At 42.2% G+C, this 20,300-nt stretch overlaps 1 protein-coding gene across 2 annotated transcripts; it reads left to right on the top strand.

The window, feature by feature from the left end:
- The first annotated feature begins 7,524 nt into the window (after positions 1-7,524).
- Positions 7,525-18,568, top strand: LOC310871007 (uncharacterized protein). 2 transcript variants are annotated; one of them, XM_083782436.1, is made up of 3 exons: positions 7,525-7,737; positions 14,234-14,307; positions 15,666-18,568. In XM_083782436.1, exons 1-3 carry the CDS (start codon positions 7,641-7,643, stop codon positions 15,828-15,830), a joined length of 336 nt encoding a protein of 111 aa, XP_083638562.1. In that variant the 5' UTR covers positions 7,525-7,640; the 3' UTR covers positions 15,831-18,568. The 2 variants fall into 2 exon arrangements, with proteins under 2 accessions (XP_083638562.1, XP_083638561.1); XM_083782435.1 differs by having other exon boundaries at positions 15,663-18,568.
- The last annotated feature ends 1,732 nt before the right edge of the window (positions 18,569-20,300 follow it).

Here is a 20,300-nt window from a genome sequence, read left to right as displayed (position 1 = left end):
CTAGGTTAGGGTCTCACAGCATGCATTATGGCTCCTGGGAGTGAGTGTCGAAAACAGGAACAAGTGAGCGATAAGAACGGAAAACAGAACAGCAATTGCAAAAGCACTCTGCAGGAAGAATAAAGAGAAAGTCTAAACTCATGACCCTTTCCCTTTCACCTACCTCATTTGAGATATTAAAGCCCGTAAAGTATCTAAGGGCTCACTTGTGTTTCAGCAACACAAGTGAGTGGATACAGTTTAGTCTAATGAGTGACACAGTCTGAGAGATTATACGAGTCAAGCTGCATCACTAACCCTTTAGGTATAGTCCTTCTGTTGTACACTGAATTTGGTACGCTGTACCGCGCGCCTTCATGGCTATATTGGCTAGGTGTTGGCTGTGTTGTTGTGGGTTCTTTTATTGACTCAGTCTACAACACAATATTTTTGGCATTCCACTCCAGCGATGGTGGTGTGGATTGGCGCTAGGTAGTTTGTTTTTGTGTGTTATATAAAGCGGATCTTATCTTATCTTCATTTAAGAATTATTGTTGCGCCAGTCAAGAATGAATTTGATTATGGGAAGACATATGATACACAATTGATTTCAGATGCTTTGCTTGAGAGCAAAGCAGGGCAGAAGAAAATACTGGAAATTCAAATAATGTGGAGAGGAAATTACACGTCTTTTATAGTTATAATTTGGCATTTCTCATAAACAATAAATTGAGTGAGTCAGGATCGAGGAGTGAAAAATGTCCACCCTTATTTCACCCATGCTCCCTTAAAGCCTCATATACCTGAGGGCGACCTCGCCCTAAACCTCGCCCTAAAGGACGAGGTCGCACTAAAACAAAAGGTCTGGGAATGCCCGTATATGGTCTACATATATATATATATATATTATTTTTTTTACTTGACGTTTTCGGGCCAGGGTAGGGTGTAAAATGTGTGCTAATTAGTAAGGCCAGCCAGGGCCACTGGCCAGCCCAGTTACGGCCGAGGTAGGGCCGGGCCTTAAAGGACCACTTCACCACTTTTCAACTTATCTTCATATAATTGGTCCTAACTAATGTAAAATAGCACAATTCTACTCGGTCTGTGTCTCATAGGAGGGCTGTGGGCAGTTCAGAAACCTGTCCACCAGTGACATCATCATTAGGCAGATTTTTTTTAAACAATATTTAGATTTGTTGCGACCAAAGGTCACAGTTAACTATGCATTTCCCGTCAGTCAGTTGGTGTCAGTCAGTGTATCCCATACATGGGGAAAGCCCCCATATATGGTGCCCATGCAGGTCTCGTGACGTCATGTGACATCATCAGGGATGATAGTAAATCAGGGATCATAGTAAATGCAACTTGCTGTCGCAATGAGGAGATCCCTGATGTCATCAATATTAGTATATGGATATATGTTAGAACCTGTTCTGACATTCCATATGTTGATCCTTCAACATCCATCCTTCCACTTCGATGTCTCCCTTTTGACTGATACATGTCCATTTAAACTCTAGACGGGCCTGCCCCAAAGTTATTTGTGCAGCCGCGCCTGGCAGCCGGTGAGTTCTCAACAGGCCCGAAAATAGACACCCTTAGATCTCCATATATGGAGCTGACCTGTTCTACTTCTGACATTCTTTATGTTGATCTGACCTCATCAAACCCTGTACACTCAGGACACGCATTACCCATCGATGATGGTAATATGCGGATCTAGGTGATGATCCAGTCTTCTCCATGTATGGCTATCCAGTGTTTGATGAGGTCAGTGTCGTGATCTTCATATATGGAGTGTGTCACGAGGCATGCCTGACGGACGGACTGACTGACATGAAGTGTGACTGACATGAAATGCAGGTTTTCATAGTAAACAAAGTTGCTTATATAATTAATAATTAGTGCATTTATAATAGTACATTTAATTTCATATTTAACTTAGACAAGCTCAGTGGTTCCAAAGCTGGGGTCCACCGTCCAGGGACCCTCAGGGTTCCTTTGAGGGTGTTCCAAATGGACCCTTAAAAGTCTGTAACTCAAGAGCGTACAAATGGAAGCAAATGGACTTGTAGTAGGCCTGTGTATGGGTCTTTGAAATTAAAAGGTTTGAAAACCACTGTTAGATGCCAATCTTGTTTTGAATGCTAGACATTTACAAGGTACATTTAATCTAGGTGAATTGTGACATGCTCAAGGTTAGGTGACAGCCATTGGGACTTAGAACAATGTTCTCTTAATTTCTGGAGATGACCATGCCTTTGTTGTAATGATTTGGTCTATATAGCCACAAGGAAACAAATGTAAAAATCAGATAACAGCATGTCATCTGTCTGTCCTCCCTGAATGTGTGTGGGTGTGGCTGATTTATCCTGTTGTGCATTGATTGATTTAATGCACAACAGCTCTGAGAATGACCACAGCCATCGCTCAGCCTTCACAACTATACAGTAGATATACCCTAGATATAAACTAGTGCGTAAGAAGTTGCACATTATCGGTTGTCGTACCTTTATGCCCTATATATATCGTCATATGACGAAGAGACCAAATAACCAATCTATTTACAAGCTCACACCGTGTCAGTTTGCAAAAAGTTTAAAGGGATTGTGACATTAAAAAAAAGGTTTTGGAATTGTTCTTATTTTTTTAGGTTTTCTAATCTCAATTGCACCCAGAAAACATGAACTTTTAACATTCAGTAGATTTTCTGTGATCTGGGGTTTTCTGGCTCAAACAGGTGCTCTGATTTGCCGGCAGATTGTGATGTAAGATCCTGCAAATCCCATATATGTCAATGGGATTTGCCAGCAGATGTCACTGTTTTCACTGTGTTGCCTGTTTTCATTGTAGCTCAAAAGGCTTCCAAACCCCAAAGAAAACTTCAGACCACAGAAAATCCACTGAATGTTCAAAGTTCAGGTTTTTTGGGTGTAATTGAGGTCATAAAACCTAAAAGAAAAAAGAAAAAGAAAAATAAATGAAAATGAATGTCATAAAACCTTTAACAACATGGTGAAAGTTGTTAAAATGTCTCAAACATTTTGGCACTGGGATCAGACGCTGCCTTGTATTAGTGCTCTGTTGGTTGCTGTGAAGGCAATTCCCAGAATGTTTTATGTTTTATCATTATGCTTCATTAATTTTTTGCCACAGATTGCGTCACAGACCACCTCGGCTCTTAGGTGTGCAAAAAGCTAAACTGGAGGTGAATGTGAATTACAGATAGATAAACAACGACGACTCTTATCTGCTACCTTGCATCGGTGATGCCCCATGACCATGTATCAGGCTCCAGCAAGTTCAGTTCACTGGACCTTAGTTTGCACTCTCCCTGCCTGGATGCCAACGATGAATCTCTGCCCCAAATTTTCCAGAACAGCCTGTTATAGCGCCACCATGAGGCAGCTTTTCACCTTTTTTACCTAACTGCACCGATTTGCGTGAAACGTTGCATGCACCCTCCCTAGACTCCTAGAGGGTGCATGCACCTGCATTTTTCACATAGCGCCACCAGAAGGCCGACTTTTGTAAAACATATTTTTTTATATTACTCCTCCAGATTCTGTCCAAAAATCCCGCAAATCGATACATCTCTATAGTCATGTGCTCAAGACAGATCTGTCCGATATTTCATAATCCATCCTAATTGGCTAACATTGGCTTTTAAAGTTTGCAGGATTGGCCCGTTTTGAACAAAAAGCCTAAAATCATGAATGTAGCATGCAATTTGAATAATTGAATATATCCCACCCTTCACATTGGCCTCTTAAAGCGCTTTTTGCAAAACACAACCAATTGCCATCAAAAGCATAAGAAGAAATTGCACCCTTTTCACATCGGCCTATTATAGCGCCACCAGGAGGCCACAAACTGACCTGGTCTGGTGGAGACCGGTGCCCCGAGGGGCACTTTTTCTAGTTTGGACAGTGAAAACCCATAGGCCTGATTTATACTTAGGGGCACACAAGTATCGTGTATGGAAAATAGCTGACAACGCATCACAGCCATAAGGTGTTGTGAGCTTGTAGATTTGGTACACGACAACCGTACGCAACTAAGTATTACCCAAGCTACGTCACGTGGAGGCTGTGTAGCCTCCAAGACTGTTAGTTGGCTGCAGAGGTACTTCCCAACATGCCTCGGCATGTCTGTGTCTTTTATGTTCGTGTTCATTGGTTAATGTGCAAGGGAATGTGTTTATTTGGGTTTTTATATGTTACGTATCGTATAATGTTAGCGTTTTCTTCTTCAATTATTTTCATCATGAGTGTTTGTTCACTAACATGGGTCTCCCCATCTCTCTAGCTCTTTAGTAAACAGAAAATAGATTTTCAGGTCGGATGCCAATTTCATCCAATAAGGATAATGTTCAGACAGTTATTGCATGCAATAAAGCAAAGATTTCATCAATACAATACCTTTGTCCATTATTTACAGGGCACACATTCAACATGAAAATATAAAAGGCATTCATATGCAGTATATACCAGCTCAGTGGCCTTGCGGTTAGAATGTGCACCCTGAGACTGGGAGGTCAAGGTTCAATCCCCGGCTGGGTCATACCAAAGACTCTAAAAATGGGACCCAATGCCTCCCTGCTTGGCACTCAGTATCACGGGTTAGATTGGGGGTAGTCTCTCAAGACAGACTGTTGCCTTAACAGGGGAGGCGCTGTTTTCCCGAATATTTGACGATGGGATTCTCAGATTGGATTGGGGGTAAGTCCCTGCGACATACTTGTCCAGGGGGTGTACAGAAACAGGCTCCTGCCCCATGGGTCTCATGGCTTGCAGTATATGCCTGTCATTAAATGATGACCAATTTCCACAAATCATATATTAAACCAGAAACTATTAATGTACCCAATTAAATACAGATGTACTGTATGTATTTAATCATTTCAAATACACCCTTTCCATTTGATGTTCTTTGAATAACACTGACAATGTTTATATGAGTTAACAGGCTGCATGCAGCATGACACAAACATTTTCCAACTGGTTTAACTGACAAATTGAAACCGTTTGTTTAACTGTGTTTATCGCATTAAAATACCTTTTTTATTTGTATTAATCTGGAACATTTACATAATTTATCTGTCTTATCTGTCATAATGTTATACTGCTTATTTGTCGATTATATTCTTTAGTAATTTTCACGATACAAAATGCCTAATGAAAACAGTATTAAAAATGGACAAATTGAAGGTCTCAAATTGGATCTTAATTGAATAATCAATTATACATGCAGTATAGATATACAATGTGACCCAACATTTTAAGTTCCAGGGCGCAACTAATGCTCCACAATTCTCTTGGCACTCTATAGAAAGTTACAGTCACATAATTGACTGCATGCAAGCCAGCTGCGAGACAAGGACATTTCCTCTGTTGACTGCATTGTTTGTCCTCAGCTCTCTAACACGTCTTCGTGCTGCTGCCTTGTACATCATAAATAATCATTAGTTCTGTCAACCGCATCCTCTCCCCACAGGACTCCCCAAAGCACTGATTTTGTGATGGCTATATAGCACGAAACAGCAGTTCTCCTGTCTAAATGAATCTTCATCTGCAGTCATGAATGCATGTCTCCTACCTCAACTCATCCAGAGTGGTACGCTGTGGTTCTTCTTGTGGCCGTAACAAAATGGAGTGTGTAAACCCTGACTACAGGCAATGACTCCGCAAGATTTGCTGTCAAACCAAAAGTGACTTTAAGGAACTTTCCTCAAACTTCCTCCAGATTGTATTGATTGGCACACGCCTCTCTTTGCCTGTACACTGTGTACAGTATGGCCTTTGTGCGTTTGAGCAGAACAAGAGCAACACAAGGACATCAGGGACACCTCACATGATGGCAGTTGTGTCTCTTGGCGAGAAGGTTGGCATTGTAATTTGTAGCACAATCCTGACATCCACCTCTTGTTGAGTACTTATCAAATCGGCTAGGCCTTTCACATGATCCTTTTAGGTGGTTTTGGTCTCTGATTGATGAATGATGTGTTTCCTTTTCCTGTTACTGGACGTCACGTAGTCATTACCTACATTCTCCTCGCTCTTCTCACGGAATACTACAAAATGATGGAGTGTGCACGATAAACTAAAAAGAATCTCACCCACTGCTTTACTGATGTGAGAAATAAAACTGATTCTGCTTCCGATTCAAAAATCTTTGGACACCATACACTAGGGGGAAAACTCATTCTCCAGGCCTTCAGAAGTTCAGAATTCCTAAGGAGATGGTTCTGATGGTTCTAATTATCCATAATGTATAAATTATGGATAAGGGGTCAGGACAGCTAGACAGCTTTTCGGGGAGGGGTCAGTTATTCGTCTCAACTGCTCGTGGATAAGGGGTCAGGACAGCTAGACAGCTTTTCGGGGAGGGGTCAGTTATTCGTCTCAACTGCTCGATTACTGACCTTGATTATGCTGATGCAGGGGTGTCACAGGGTATCTGAAGGTGGGGGATGAGTGTGGGGAGGGGACGATACCCGCTTGCTGAATTTGGCGTTTATTTATTTTTGTTCTATTTTCAGCCTATTCCTGGCCAAAATTCCCAGGTAGGCATGCTTTGGCTAGGCAAAAATGGCACAGTCGCCGTTCAATCAATCTTACATGGACCAATATAATATAATAGGCTTTTAGGACAGAGTTGTTACTGACAACCAAGTGGAAAAAAACAACAACAAAAAACAGTCAGTCGGGTGGTCAAAAGTGGGTGGGGTGAAATCACCTATCTGTGACAGTGGGGGTGTCACGATGTACTCAGTGAATGGTGGTGACGCGCCTGTGCGGAGGATATCACCCTAGTCTTGGATACTGCAGAGAAAGGAAGAGAACTACTAATGGCAGTAGAAATTGAGTGCTTAAAGATTGACCACGGAATAGGATGTGAAAGTCATATATGAGTCCAAAAAAGGTGCACTGTTCGACAGTGTTCGGTTCTTATATTCTTTATTTTGTTTTGCTGATAATAAGGTTAGAAATAAGTTTAGGGCATAGTTTTACTGGGGTTAAGTTTAGGTATACTGTATAGGATTAGGTTTAGGCATAGTTTTACTGAGGTTAAGGTTAGGAATAAGGTCAGGTTTAACCGTCTAAGCATAATTTACTCGTCGTTTGGTATTCAGTCAAAGATGGAAAAACGTATTAAATCTTTCTGAGATTCTGATGATTTAACCTCGTCTGACATTCTGATGATTTAAGGCAGATGTCATCACTGAATTGTTTTCGGTTTTGAGGATCCAAACATAAACCATAGAAAATTGCCATGATGCCATCCATTTAAAATACTAGAAAATAGACATATTAGGCTAAAGTTATAATAAGGAGCATGGTTCTGCTTTGGGGCCAGCTAGGGGGTGGACGGTATGAACTTCTAGGGGCCAGGGCAATTGATAGTCTCTACTAGCATGCTGCACGCACGCACGCACGCACACACACACACACACACACACACACACACACACCGCCCCTATTTTCCCTCCCAACATCAGGACAGAAGCAGCCAGCAGCCTGTTGGATTTAAAGGGACCCGAGAGAGAGAGACTGATAGAACATAAACGAGTTTTTTCTCCTGAAAGGAGCACATGGACATATCATTTTGAGTTGATTTGTTCAACATTTAATTCCAACATTTTAACAGATTTCTTCAGAATGTGGAAGTATCTGCTGGGTATTTTCCTGCTCTCAGTGGTTCTCCCGTTGTTGGCAGAGAGAGATGCGAGCAGCAAGAAGCACGAACATGATTCAGGTGAGGCACCACAACACCACCGGCTTCAGATTAACAGTTAATTTTCACAAATTGAATTGAAGTGACACAGCACACAGGCACAGCGCGTTGGAAACAGTCGATTAATACCTTAGATACTCTAAGATGAATACACTATAGGCTAAAAAGATCGTGCGTCAATTAAATATCATGTCACGCTCTCCCGACTCCCGTCGTGATTAGATGTAGGCCTATGTGCAAAATGGTAGGCTATTGACATAATAGGCATGTTTCTTTTATGTTTAGTGTCATAAAATGATAACTCAAGCAAGCTTCCTCACGCTGTCACTCATGTCTCATTCCAAGCAATCAACAGGTGGAATGAGTTTGTCATAATATTCTCTAGACTAAGCTACATGTTGAGTTTAAAAGGTCCCTTTTCTGTTGCTTATTAGGTGCGTTAATATATTTTTTCTAAATAGACCTGGGCACCTGGCTATACATGCAAAGGCATATCACTCGATATGAAAGATAAATTTGTTATTCTGATGGCGAGAGGGCAATTGGATCTGTCTCTCGATCGAGTCTCGATGGATGGGAGTATAGTAAAGGCTACAGAATCACTATGAAAACTAAATAAATAGCCTACTTCGATCAATCAATCAAGACCAATAGAACTATAGTGACTGTGACATACAAATATATTTTGCACCATGAATTGAGTTGTAGCCTCGAGCGTATGCGCGTGACATCATCGTAGCCTACATGGAAGTTATGCGGGAACGCCCACTGAGTGGCAAAAAACTACTTTCTGGCCTTGACAGCCCATACATCCAAACATAAAAGTCCTGTCTGATTGTTGCATTAAACAATGTTAAACTCACCAAAATTGCAGCTGAACGAAAAGCTTGAATTATCCTCTTTCTATCTGCAAAGTTTTTGTTTCATGAAAATCCACCATAGAAACGTTATGAGCTACTTTCTGTCAAGAAATGCCCTGCAAGTGTCAGAGTTTGGAAGTACTTGTTTTCAATAACACAACATTTTGCTGCCTCCTGCATTATGTGACATTTAGAAACAAACAGGTGATATGCAGGACGGTTGAGTGATTTCCAAGAGTGCTTCCAAACTCCAACACTCCATGCTGCTCAATGTTTTGCCACTCAGTCCAGATTAGGGGGGCGTGTCCTGATGGGAAAATCATGCATGTGCAAATTGTGCATATTGGTCTATAAATTAAAGATATTAATTCTCGCTATAGTCCCACAGGTCCTTTTCCAATATTGTCATGTGTTATTATTTATTTGTTTTTTCTGTTGTATTATAAACATTAATCTCTTGGCATTATTCTTGAAATAACAAAGGGAAAAGGATAGCCAGCTATCACATATCACATTTGGCTTTCCACTAGAGTGTAGAACTGGAATAAGGTTAGTAAGATAATGATGATGATGATGATGATGATGATAAGTAGAAGAAGAAGAAGAAATCAGAATAATTCAGTACCCTTTTCATCACATTTCAGTTATGATGTGACATATATTCCTGTTTTCTGTTCTTAAACCATCACCTGAACCACTATCACCAAGTTAAATTCCTGTGTGTTTGTTGTACATGATTCTAATGACCTATAGCATCCTTATTCCGGGTTAACATTTATAAAATAGAAGATCTACAAGTTCACAACGCCTTGCAGAGAGACATGTTGTGAGCTTGTAGATTACAGTAGCTATATCCTGCAATTATATTTTAGTGAAACTATAGGAGAGGGCCTAGTATAGAGCCCGGGGTATTCAACTAGCCTATAGGGTTTCAGTGTTCATTTCCAGCTAACTTAACATAAACATTACAGAAGCCGTCTATACCCTATATGGGCGGTTAACATAATGTGTCATCTATAACGGATATGCCAGGCTGTTTTCTTTTCTCTTAACCCAATGAAAAGATGATTTCGGCAAATTAGCAGTGATGAAAGAGCTAGAGGCACAGCCTACTTGGGAACAATACAAGTTGGGAACGATGAAAGTTGGAAAAGCATGCCCCATCTGTTTATGTGGTAAACTGAAATACTTTCATGGCATTAACTATACTATAGCTAAACCTTTACATAAAATATGTCCTTAAAATATATGTTGATTGGCAGCGATGATGGCACCATATGTGGGGAGGGTTGGATGCTCCCCTGGCCCTACGCTGGGAGTTCCTCAAAATTGAAATAGATATCCGTGTGCACATGAGTGAGGGCATGTGCACAGGGCAGGCCAAAAGATTTCATGCCACTATAGTGGGAGGGCATCCATGATGTGCACAGGGCAGGCCAAAGGATTTCATACCACCATGATGGGCAGCAAAACAAGAAAAGAGAAAAGAAAACATGAAAACAAAAAGTGTAATAATAATGTGTACAATTCTCAAACAAGCAAAAAACACACAATAGGACAGCAGCAGAAGAAAGCAAACAGATCCAAGGACAAAGGATTGGTTTTAAAGCAGTGGTCATAGGTTTGCTACCATGTCCATAAAAGCCTAGTTCATTCCATTTAGATTTCCCCAGACGTATCAGTAAGCTGAGATCTCTGATCGCCTGGAGAGAGAGAGAGAGAGAGTGTGTGTGTGTGTGTGTGTGTGCGTGTGTGTGTGTGTGTGTGTGTGTGTGTGTGTGTGTGTGTGTGTGTGTGTGTGTGTGTGTGTGTGTGGGTGTGGGTGTGGGTGTGGGGGGGTGTGGGTGTGGGTGTGGGTGTGGTAGTCACAGGCATGTGTTTACCTAGTGGGATCAAAGTCTTTCAACAAGAAGTATGAAATGACCGTGGACAAGATGATGGACATGCATGTGTGTGTGTATGTGTGTGTGTGTGTGTGTGTGTGTGTGTGTGTGTGTGTGTGCGCACACGTGCGTGCATACGTGTCCATGGCTGCAGCAAAATGCTCACAAACTGTAGTAAAATCTCCCAACATTATATATATTTTTGTGCACAGCACTATAGCAGCAGGCCACAGATCCTCAATTCTTGAATATGTTTTGAAATTGGTCCGACTTACAAGTTACAACTATGTCATTTAATGTAATTTAATAATTATAGCACAATCCCTCTAGGCTCCTGCCAGGCTACAGGACAGATTCTAGCCAATCACAGACATGGGTGGTGCTGCGGCAGGAAAACAAACCCAATACCCATACTGACCCCATGAAGTCCTGTATACTAGTGGTTCCCAAAGTGGGGTCCGGGGACCCCCAGGGGTCCTTGAGGGAGTTCCAGGGGGTCCCCAGCTAAATGATAGTCTAATGGGTCCATTTGGTTCCATTTGTACACTCTCAAGAGTTACATTTACATAGATTTTACTATATAATTTGGGGTCCCAGAGATAGAAATGCCATTAAATGGGGTTAGTCTAATCTAATCTAATTTCAAGGACCCCCAGTTTGGCATGAATTAGACTCTAATTCATGCCAAACTGGGGGTCCTTGAAATTAGATTGTTATAGAGCCGTAACAATCTTCTCTTATGGGTGTCTCTGGCATATCTATGGAGCAAGATAATTCGTGTCAATTTGGGGGTCCTTGACATGAAAAGGTTTGGGAACCACTGCTGTATACTTTGTTCGTTGTATGACAAAATTCTAAATAACTGATTTACAAGCTCACGACGAGTCACATCGAGACGCATTCTGTGAGACGCATTCTTTGTTTTCATTCTTAAATCTGACATGCCCAGAATAGATATGCCAGGTTGAAATGCAGGTTCAGGCCAAATTCTAGGGAAGACCTGAGTATACCATTGATTTACTGCTGATGTGAAATTATGAATTAGTTAGTACAAGGAAGAACGTGGACAGATTAATAGTTTCTGGTATTTACTGAGACAATATTGTACACACATGGCTATCATTGCGATTGTGTGTGCTTTGGGATTCAGACACACACACACACACACACACACACACACACACACAGAACAATATCAGGGCTCTGCTGGTTTATCCCACATATGAGAGGCCACACGGGCACGTTAACATGTATATGACGTTTGTGGTTGAGCACGTAATTGTTCCTCTGATTTGAATGGCCTTGCCTGTGTGTGGATGGTTGAAAGTGTCACATCTGGTGGTGAAGTTACACTGCACTTCTTACACCAAGAAGTGTTGTTTGGGAAACCCAGCCCTTGTCTTTAGCCTCCTGGGTCCATTGGTCTGGGTATCCTCTCTGTGTGAACCTTACTGACATCCGTTGACACTGTTCCTCATAGGCTTCCTCTGTGCTGCATATTGGTCGCACTCTGTTGAACTGACTGATAGGTAGGCTCCTTTTCAGGGCTGTGGGATGATAAGAGTCACAACGGAGGAGAGTATTACAATCAGTTGGTTTGCAATATAGATTGGTGGTGAGCGTGTTGCCAACTTTGACTACCTTGATATCTAAGAAGTTAGACTCACTTTTATCTGCATTCACCGTGAAGCGGAGATGCTCATTGCGGCTGTTGAGGTAGCCATGGAAATGGGCAAGGTCCTCTTTTGTGCCTGAGAGAACGCAATAAAGATGTCATCGATAAAGCGGTTGTAGAACGCTTTATCGTATACATGTTAACGTGCCCGTGTGGCCTCTCATATGTGGGACAAACCAGCAGAGCCCTGAAAACACGTATCAGAGAACATAGATCCAACATCAGAAACACCAATCCCAAAAGCCCAGTAGCCCAACACTTTAATAAAATGGTCCATGCCGTGGCATCGCTCCGATATGTGGGCATAGAGAGGGTGCAGCTACCCCGGAGAGGTGGAGATATCCATAACCTCCTCCTGAGAAGGGAGGCTTATTGGCACACACACCTACACCCCCCGCACACTACAACCCCATGGGCTAAATGAGGACTATGAGTTATCTGCCTTCCTGTAAACCCTGTAAAAGTGAGCAAGGGCTTAGCAATCAGATTCCCCTGTGTGAACTGAACTGTATGTTGACCCTTTACTTTATTTTATTTAGCCGGTTTATTTTGCCTCTTTTGAGATGCACGTATAACTTCTCTGTACTTGTCAGTTATCTGGGTTCGTCCACTTAAATTTGTCTTGATGGCTTTACTGGCCAATGTCCAGAGAGTAATTGAGTGATGTTGAATCTTGAATGTTAAGCCTTCAATTGTCTTTAAATAATCTTAAAAACAAAAAATTGCTAAATCTCAAATGTATAAAAATATTTAAAACATTAAAAAAAAAAATATATATATATATATATTCTTTTTTTTATCCCACGATTTTGTAACCCATTTTCACCCCTGTGTCAATCATCTAATGTGATCCTGGGCTCTACACACCCTCCTCCAACCTAGTCCCCATATATGGGGGACAAGGGGAGAGCAACGGACTTGAACTCATGCTTCCTTCATGCCTGAGTGTCCAAGTTGCTCCTTTACACCTGACAGGGGGGAGTTTCCCTGGTTGGACGTAGCGCGTGGAAGGAACACGTTATTCCAACCAGTTCCTTTCCCCTCCATCAGGTGCCCTGGCTGGCAGTTTAGTGACCAGGATTACTGCATGTTTTTTGTGAGGGTACCTACCCTAGGGGACACGGGGAGAACATGCAAACTCCACACAGAAAGGCCCTTTCGCCAACCCCGCCTTCGGGTATGGGCACTGATGAGGAAACACGCCGCCAGCACCCACAGCGTCCCGAGCGGGAATCGAACCCAGGACCTTCTAGCTGTGAGGCGACAGCACTACCAACTGTGCCACCGTGCCCCCATATATATATTTTTTAAACTGTCTGTTTGTAAATTACCTACCCAGTCAACATCAGTCACGTGACGTGACAACCTTGATAAAAGGGAGGTAGTCACATACTAACTACTATCACCTGATGAAGGCTGTTCACGGCCGAAACGTTGTGCCTTAACTTATGGTGTTTTAAATACAATAAAACACTACTGGAGCAAAGCCTGTGTGCGGACTACTTTCTTCACTGTATGTATCTACCTTAGTCCAGCACCAGCCAAGGAACTGGATGTGCGCAAGCCACCTTCTTTTTAAATAATATAATAATCATATTTGAAAATAGCACCATTTGCATTGAAGAAATGGATAGCAAATCACATTTTCCCCCAGGTGACTCCGCCCCCCAGCTATTGAAGCACTGATGACATGCCATGTGTGTTGCTGTGCGCCGAAGTATAAAATGGCATTTACACCCATTATAAGATTTTTTTACATTGAGGCCTATAGATAACTAAGTTCAATTTCCTCACAATCGTGAAATGAATACATCTATCTATTTGATTTGATTTAATCTAATATGAGTATGGCCATATAATTGCATGTAATCTTCGCCAATTAACCAACACTAGCCCACCCACTGTGACAGAGAAATTGGATGGCCACATTAAATGATCAAATCAGCTGCTCAGGCGTTGAAAATGGAAAATGGAAATCAGAATTATAAATCAGAAGTTGACTATAAACATCTAAAAGGGGCTAAGGTCAGGCACTGGATTGTTTTTCACGGACATAAAAACCAGGCCTCTTAACAAAAATCTTGTGTTTCCAACTGTAGCCTGGGGCCAAGGAAACCACCGACGCTTGTTTGCCAGGAGAAGAATCTCTCCACTCCAGGGAGATCATCTTCCTGTAAGTTGTTTGGTACATCAACCTCATGTTTGGGAACTCCAAACTCCAAACAATGTTTTGTTGTCAGTCAATGAGCTTTGTTCTCCCCTTTAATACTGAAGAAATATTGGCTTTCCCTAGTACAGTATATCGAAGGGAAAGCCACTGTCTTAATCTCTCTCTACAGTATATATCTTGCTCCATCTTGACCTGTTTGTATCTCACTTTTTCACCCTTCCTCGATCTCCACCCAGCTCTCTCTCCGACAGTCACAGATACACTTGGTTGAATTTAAGATATTTTCCTATATCATGTTCCTCCTCTCTGCAGTCTTTACTTTCCCTGTGGCCCTGCTATGTGGATTTAGCCTTTTCTGTAAAGTTGCTGTGTATTTCTGTGTGCACCTTATGTCTAATCATACACATCACATACCTACTGCTATGTGGATTTACACTATGCTGGTCTTATGCAATGCATAGTGTGTGTGTGTGTGTGTGTGTGTGTGTGTGTGTGTGTGTGTGTGTGTGCGTGTGTGTCTGCATAGATATCTTGATCTTTTTGAGCGGTGCCTCCGCTCCATTACGCAGCTATGTGTGTCCGTATGTGTACGTGTATGTGTACGTGAGCATGGAAAGCTGCAACACGGTAACTGTCATTTCTCGACCCGTTTCGGACGTGGGAAGGCTCGCCGGAACAGGGCCGCCCCCCCTGGGAGCATCCTGGGGGTCTGGATGTTCCGGGGACCCTCTGGGGACCCCCACACGGTAAATCTGTAACGGTGTTTCGGACGCAGGGCGGCTCGCCGGAAGCACGCCTTCTGACAAGCACAAGAAGGCGTGACCCACATTTCTCCCGTTTTAGCTTCACTGCACTGCATGTTTCAGGATTAAGTTTAAGATTATATTGTTTGTTTTTAAATCTCTTCATGGGCTAGCGCCTCCATAGATTTCGGACCTTTTAAAATTGTACGTCCCAGAAAGGGCATTGAGATAGGCAGACAAGCTGCTGCTGGAGGTTGATACTTACGATTTTAACCCAGGTCCCAGAGTGAGTTATTTTTTGTTTTACCGTTTCCCCCCACCTTGACCTCATTGTATATTTGTATCTCTATACTATGTTTTTTATCTTGGACTCTTGGACTTTTTAAATGTGCTCTATAAATAAAGTTGGATTGGATTGAAACAATGATGGAGCTCAGTTTATGCAAAGAAATGTATTTTACACCCACTTCTTTATATCTGTAAACCAGTGATGTAACAATAAAGTTGATTGGTGTGTGACTGTGTGTGACTGTGTGTGTCTGTGTCTGTGTCTCTGTGTGTGTGTGTGTGTGTGTGTGTGTGTGTGTGTGTGTGTGTGTGTGTGGTGTGCAATAGCAGAAGCGGGTGAAGGCCCCGGGCCCGGCGCGACGCTGCAGTAGGCTGATGGAGAACTGCTCCTTTAACGAGCCCTGCTGCGACCCGTGTGCCTCCTGCCGCTGTCGCCTCTTCAACACCATCTGCCACTGCTGGAGGATGGGATCGCAGTGCTCCAAGAAGACTTAAGACTTCATGTAGTGCAGTGGTTCTCAAAAAACCTTTTTAATTTCAAGACAAACCCCCCCCCCCCCCCCCCCAACCAGTTTGATATTGCATTAGGGCCACAAACTACCCCCATGACACAGAGAGAGTGCACGAATGAAACCGAATGGGTCCATTCGGTTACATTTGTACACTCTCCGAGTGTACATACAGATATGTAAGGTTCTGTTTGGTATCTAGGTATCTAGATGGAGAACCACTGATGTTGTGTATACTCTGTAGTACCGCGGTGTCGCTATAGCCACAGAGAACTGTAGATTGCGCCGGCTGTGTGCGACATAACATCATTTATAATTGAGGTTGTAGTTTATGCGCTGCTGAGTTCAAATGTTGCAGCAGCTGAAATAGTTACAAAACAGGCATAAGTTACAGCTTACCATAAATCTAAACACCCTAGTCGTTAGTAAGCGTAAAGTCCTCTGTAAAATAGTGAAAGTCATGGTGCATCCTGCATAGTTTTGGATAACTTGGAGGGGCGATTTATACTGGCCGTTTGGCGTGGCCAGTGAATTCTCTGTGACAGATTACATACCCAGTAGTAATTCACGATGACAGATTTATGCCTGTGCTTTGGTTTTTCCACGAGTGGAGAAGCTGAGGATTACTCAGCTGCTGACAGGCACAATTACACACAAAACCTTTTTTCTCCACCCTCCGGCGAGACCACATCCCGGGACGAGAAACAGTTAATGAGTATGACAGGTTGTTGCCTCCGAAATTACTTTATATAAAAACAAAACAATGAACTCACCACCACATATGTAAACCTAACAGTCTATGATGGAATAGTATTATCATTTGATGAATGTTAATAAAATAGTACAGTAGGCAACAACCTCATCCTCGATCATAATGACCGTTTGCATTTGGGTTATGTAATTTAACAACACGGCAATAAACTACCAAGAATTACACTGTTCGCTGAAAATATTCTGTGACAATAGCCTATAGGGTGGACTATGCAGCAGCATGTAGGCCTATACCTAAGATGAATCTTACATCTTTCTCCTTAACTCGGCACAGCTTTAACTAGTTTCAACGTATTGTTTAATATAAAATGAAGAGAGAACTTGCGTACAGCTGGTGCAACTGACTGCTATAGGCCTACTGTATCTATAACATGTCCCGGCGTGATGCAATGTTATCTTGTTATCTTTCTGGCAAGCAAACATCCTTGTGCGATGAATTATGCATTAAGCTCAAAGCCTAATTTATACTATGTCACTCAATGGTGCCGCTTGTTGAAAATAACTGATTTTGGTTTGATACTGTGGTGTATAGGCTCACACACACACACACGCGCGCACGTGCACACACACACACGCTGCATAGAAAATATGTAGATGCACAAACACACTATGGACTGAACTTGGTGACACTGGTCACTGGTGAGTGACAGAGGGAACTTCAACACAGTTGCAGTACACAGAATGATCTCATATTACAATGAGTGTACATTGTATGTGAACGATATAAGGGACACATGATGTCATGTTATAAACTGACCAGGTTTAACCCAATCTAACATCTGATCCCCGTCTAATTCCACTTGGTTAGTTAAAGCTACAATCTTATCCAATTGTACACTGATGATGGAGGCTACCATGCAAGACGCCGGCTCATTGGGAGCAGTTATGGGGTTCAGTGACTTCACTGTCTTGCTTAACTTTATTACTGCCGCTAGGTGGCAGCATAAGCACACGTAACGTATGCCACGCATCCCGCTCTCACTCTACGCTCCTCGTTTCATTTCCGGGTTATTCAGTGAGGTGGGGGCTATTGTTGTGTTGATGCGATACAAACTCACAAATGATTTACGATTGTCGGGATGCGCGACGGCTCACCATGGACAGCGCTCAAAGCTTTACAGAAAATCCTGTTATAATGGACACTCTCCATTGTAACCGAAGCAATGCTAAAAGGTAAATACGAACATGTACGTAGTTGGCACCTTAAATACCGTTAGCTTTACCTACGATTATAAACGTAGAAGGCAGAGAAAAAGGACACTTCGACACAGGAGCCAGGAGAAGCAAGAAGAAACCGGAACCTTCTAGCTCCCATGATGGCCACTCTACCGCCTGAGCTATTGTTACTATTAGTTAAAATCACCTTTTTATAGACATGTCATAATGTATGACACAATGTCACATCAGTAAAACATGAGGGTACAGCTCAGTATTAGGAAGGTGTCCCTTACTTCTTACAGTATATCTTATGCATACAGTCACACAAACGAGTGTATACAATGTATCACATTTCACGCAACAGTGTAACGCTTCATGAATATATTTTGTGTATGCGCCTTCACCTCTGGTATTGTCCCCAGTTAACCCTGGTGTCCCTATGTTGGGCAAGTCATTAAAAATCGCCTATTTTTACAACAACACCATCCTACGACAAAGTATAAAATCAGGCTAAGTGGTTAACTGTATTGCGGCTGCTTCTGGTTATCTGAACCATTTCCGCTTTAAATTCAATTATCTTGTCAGGAATGAGTACGTGGATCTATATGGGAACAGAAATAATATTTCTAACCTCATCTTAAAGCTCCTTTCGTTGTAGGCCTTGAAAGAAAACAGAATGAGTTGTTTTCAAGAAAAAAAGAAAAAAAAAAAGATTTCTGTTCCTGTATGTATGTGATTCAAGCCTTTGAGAAAAGATTGTCTATATATATTTTTTTCTATTGAATAAAAAAACTATTGGCCATATGTTCCCTCTTTCATTGTCCTCTTTCTAATCTAATCACTTCTGGAAAACTGGTTTATAACCAGAATTTTACCAGCAGACCCAAACATTTAATACAGCCAAATACAGCCCAAAATGCCGTCTAGCTCTAACTCTTCCTTGTATCCACTATCCAGCCATCTTCTCATGTCTTTCCGGGGTGCATACAATACGTTTGGTTAGTCAGACAATCCCGTGCTGCAGGTTAAAAATCACCCGTGGCTCCCGACATGCATGGCAGGTTAAAACGAATCTGCTGCGGGCTTTGACTAGTATATGGCTGGGACATTTAACAACTTGTGTTAAATGCTCAACACTTTGTAAACTTCACCTTTGACTTGGTCTGCTCTTTTTTTCCCTGTACATCAAATCTCTTTGCTGAAAATAGTCAATCTACAAGTTATTTAGGGCCAATGTTATAGGGAATAATTCCCTATCACACAAAGATTTGGCAGCCCCCCTGCAGTATCTCTGAGAACCCCCCAGGAGACAATTGCGCTGCTATAAAGACCAAATCTTTATGACATCACCACAACCAAATTTCTGGGTAGATAAGCTCCGGCAGCATCGCACTGGGCAGTTTTATTCATTAACCTAATTTTTGACTTATGATATTATTGTTACTGAATAGCCTATTAGAAATATTAGTCTATTAAATGGTAAATGGTGCATTTATATAGCGCCTTTATCCAAGGCGCTTTACATAGATTGTGCATTAAATTCACCCATTCATACACCGATTGCGGCGGAAGCCATGCAAGGTACCAACCAGCACATCGGGAGCAATTTGGGGTTCAGAGTCTTGCCCAAGGACACTTCGACATGTAGACAGGAGGAGCCGGGATTCGAACCGCCGACCCATGGATCATTGGACGACCTGCTCTACCTCCTGAGCCACAGTCGCCCCATTAGAAATATGTTGGCTGACCAACGTGTGAAACTTCACTCTGAGGTCATTGCATGGAGCCACTTGCTTTATGGCCCCTGCGGTTTAGCCAAACACAAGAAATAGGAAGTGAGGTTTTATATGATGGGCCGCAGGACAGTCAATTCCTCTATAAACCTTCTGTGTGAAGGCTGGGGTTTCATTTCACACTGGCCAGGCGTGTCCCTCCAGCACTGCTGAGAAATTAACCACATTCTTCTCTGACTTTGTCAGGGGAGAAGCTTACTTATAGACTCACTTGCCGACCTGATCTTCAAGCTGACAATCAATAATCGGATTATTTAAAAAATAAAGAAAATAGCTCATCCACAAGCAGGTCCGGCTTATTAATGCACATTTAGGCCGAGGCTGCGAACCAGGGTACCCAGCTTGTTGGGTCGGGCACCAAACGCTTGACCGACCACACACACACACACACACACACACACACACACACACACACACACACACACACACACACACACACACACACACACACACACACACACACACACACACACACAGAGCTGGGCAAAAATGTAAGATATCTACATATACTGTATGCACAAAGCTGCAGCCATGTACTGTACATGAGGCTAGACTGCAAAAAAGTGTCAAAGAGGATTAAACAGGGTTATGATATGATACCTTAAACATGAATTCTAGCTACCTTGCCTAAAATGGCATATGAAACAAATCTTATTTAAATTATGTATTTCTTAATTTCATATTTCTAATCAAGGCTGCATCTGTAGCCTACATTGATCCGTATCTTTTCCTGG

The sequence above is a fragment of the Protomyctophum parallelum genome (assembly GCF_964188405.1).
Source record: "Protomyctophum parallelum genome assembly, chromosome: 14".
Classification (NCBI taxonomy): Eukaryota; Metazoa; Chordata; class Actinopteri; order Myctophiformes; family Myctophidae; genus Protomyctophum; species Protomyctophum parallelum.
Note: the sequence above shows the minus strand (reverse complement) of the source record. Positions and strands in the feature narration are given on the sequence as shown.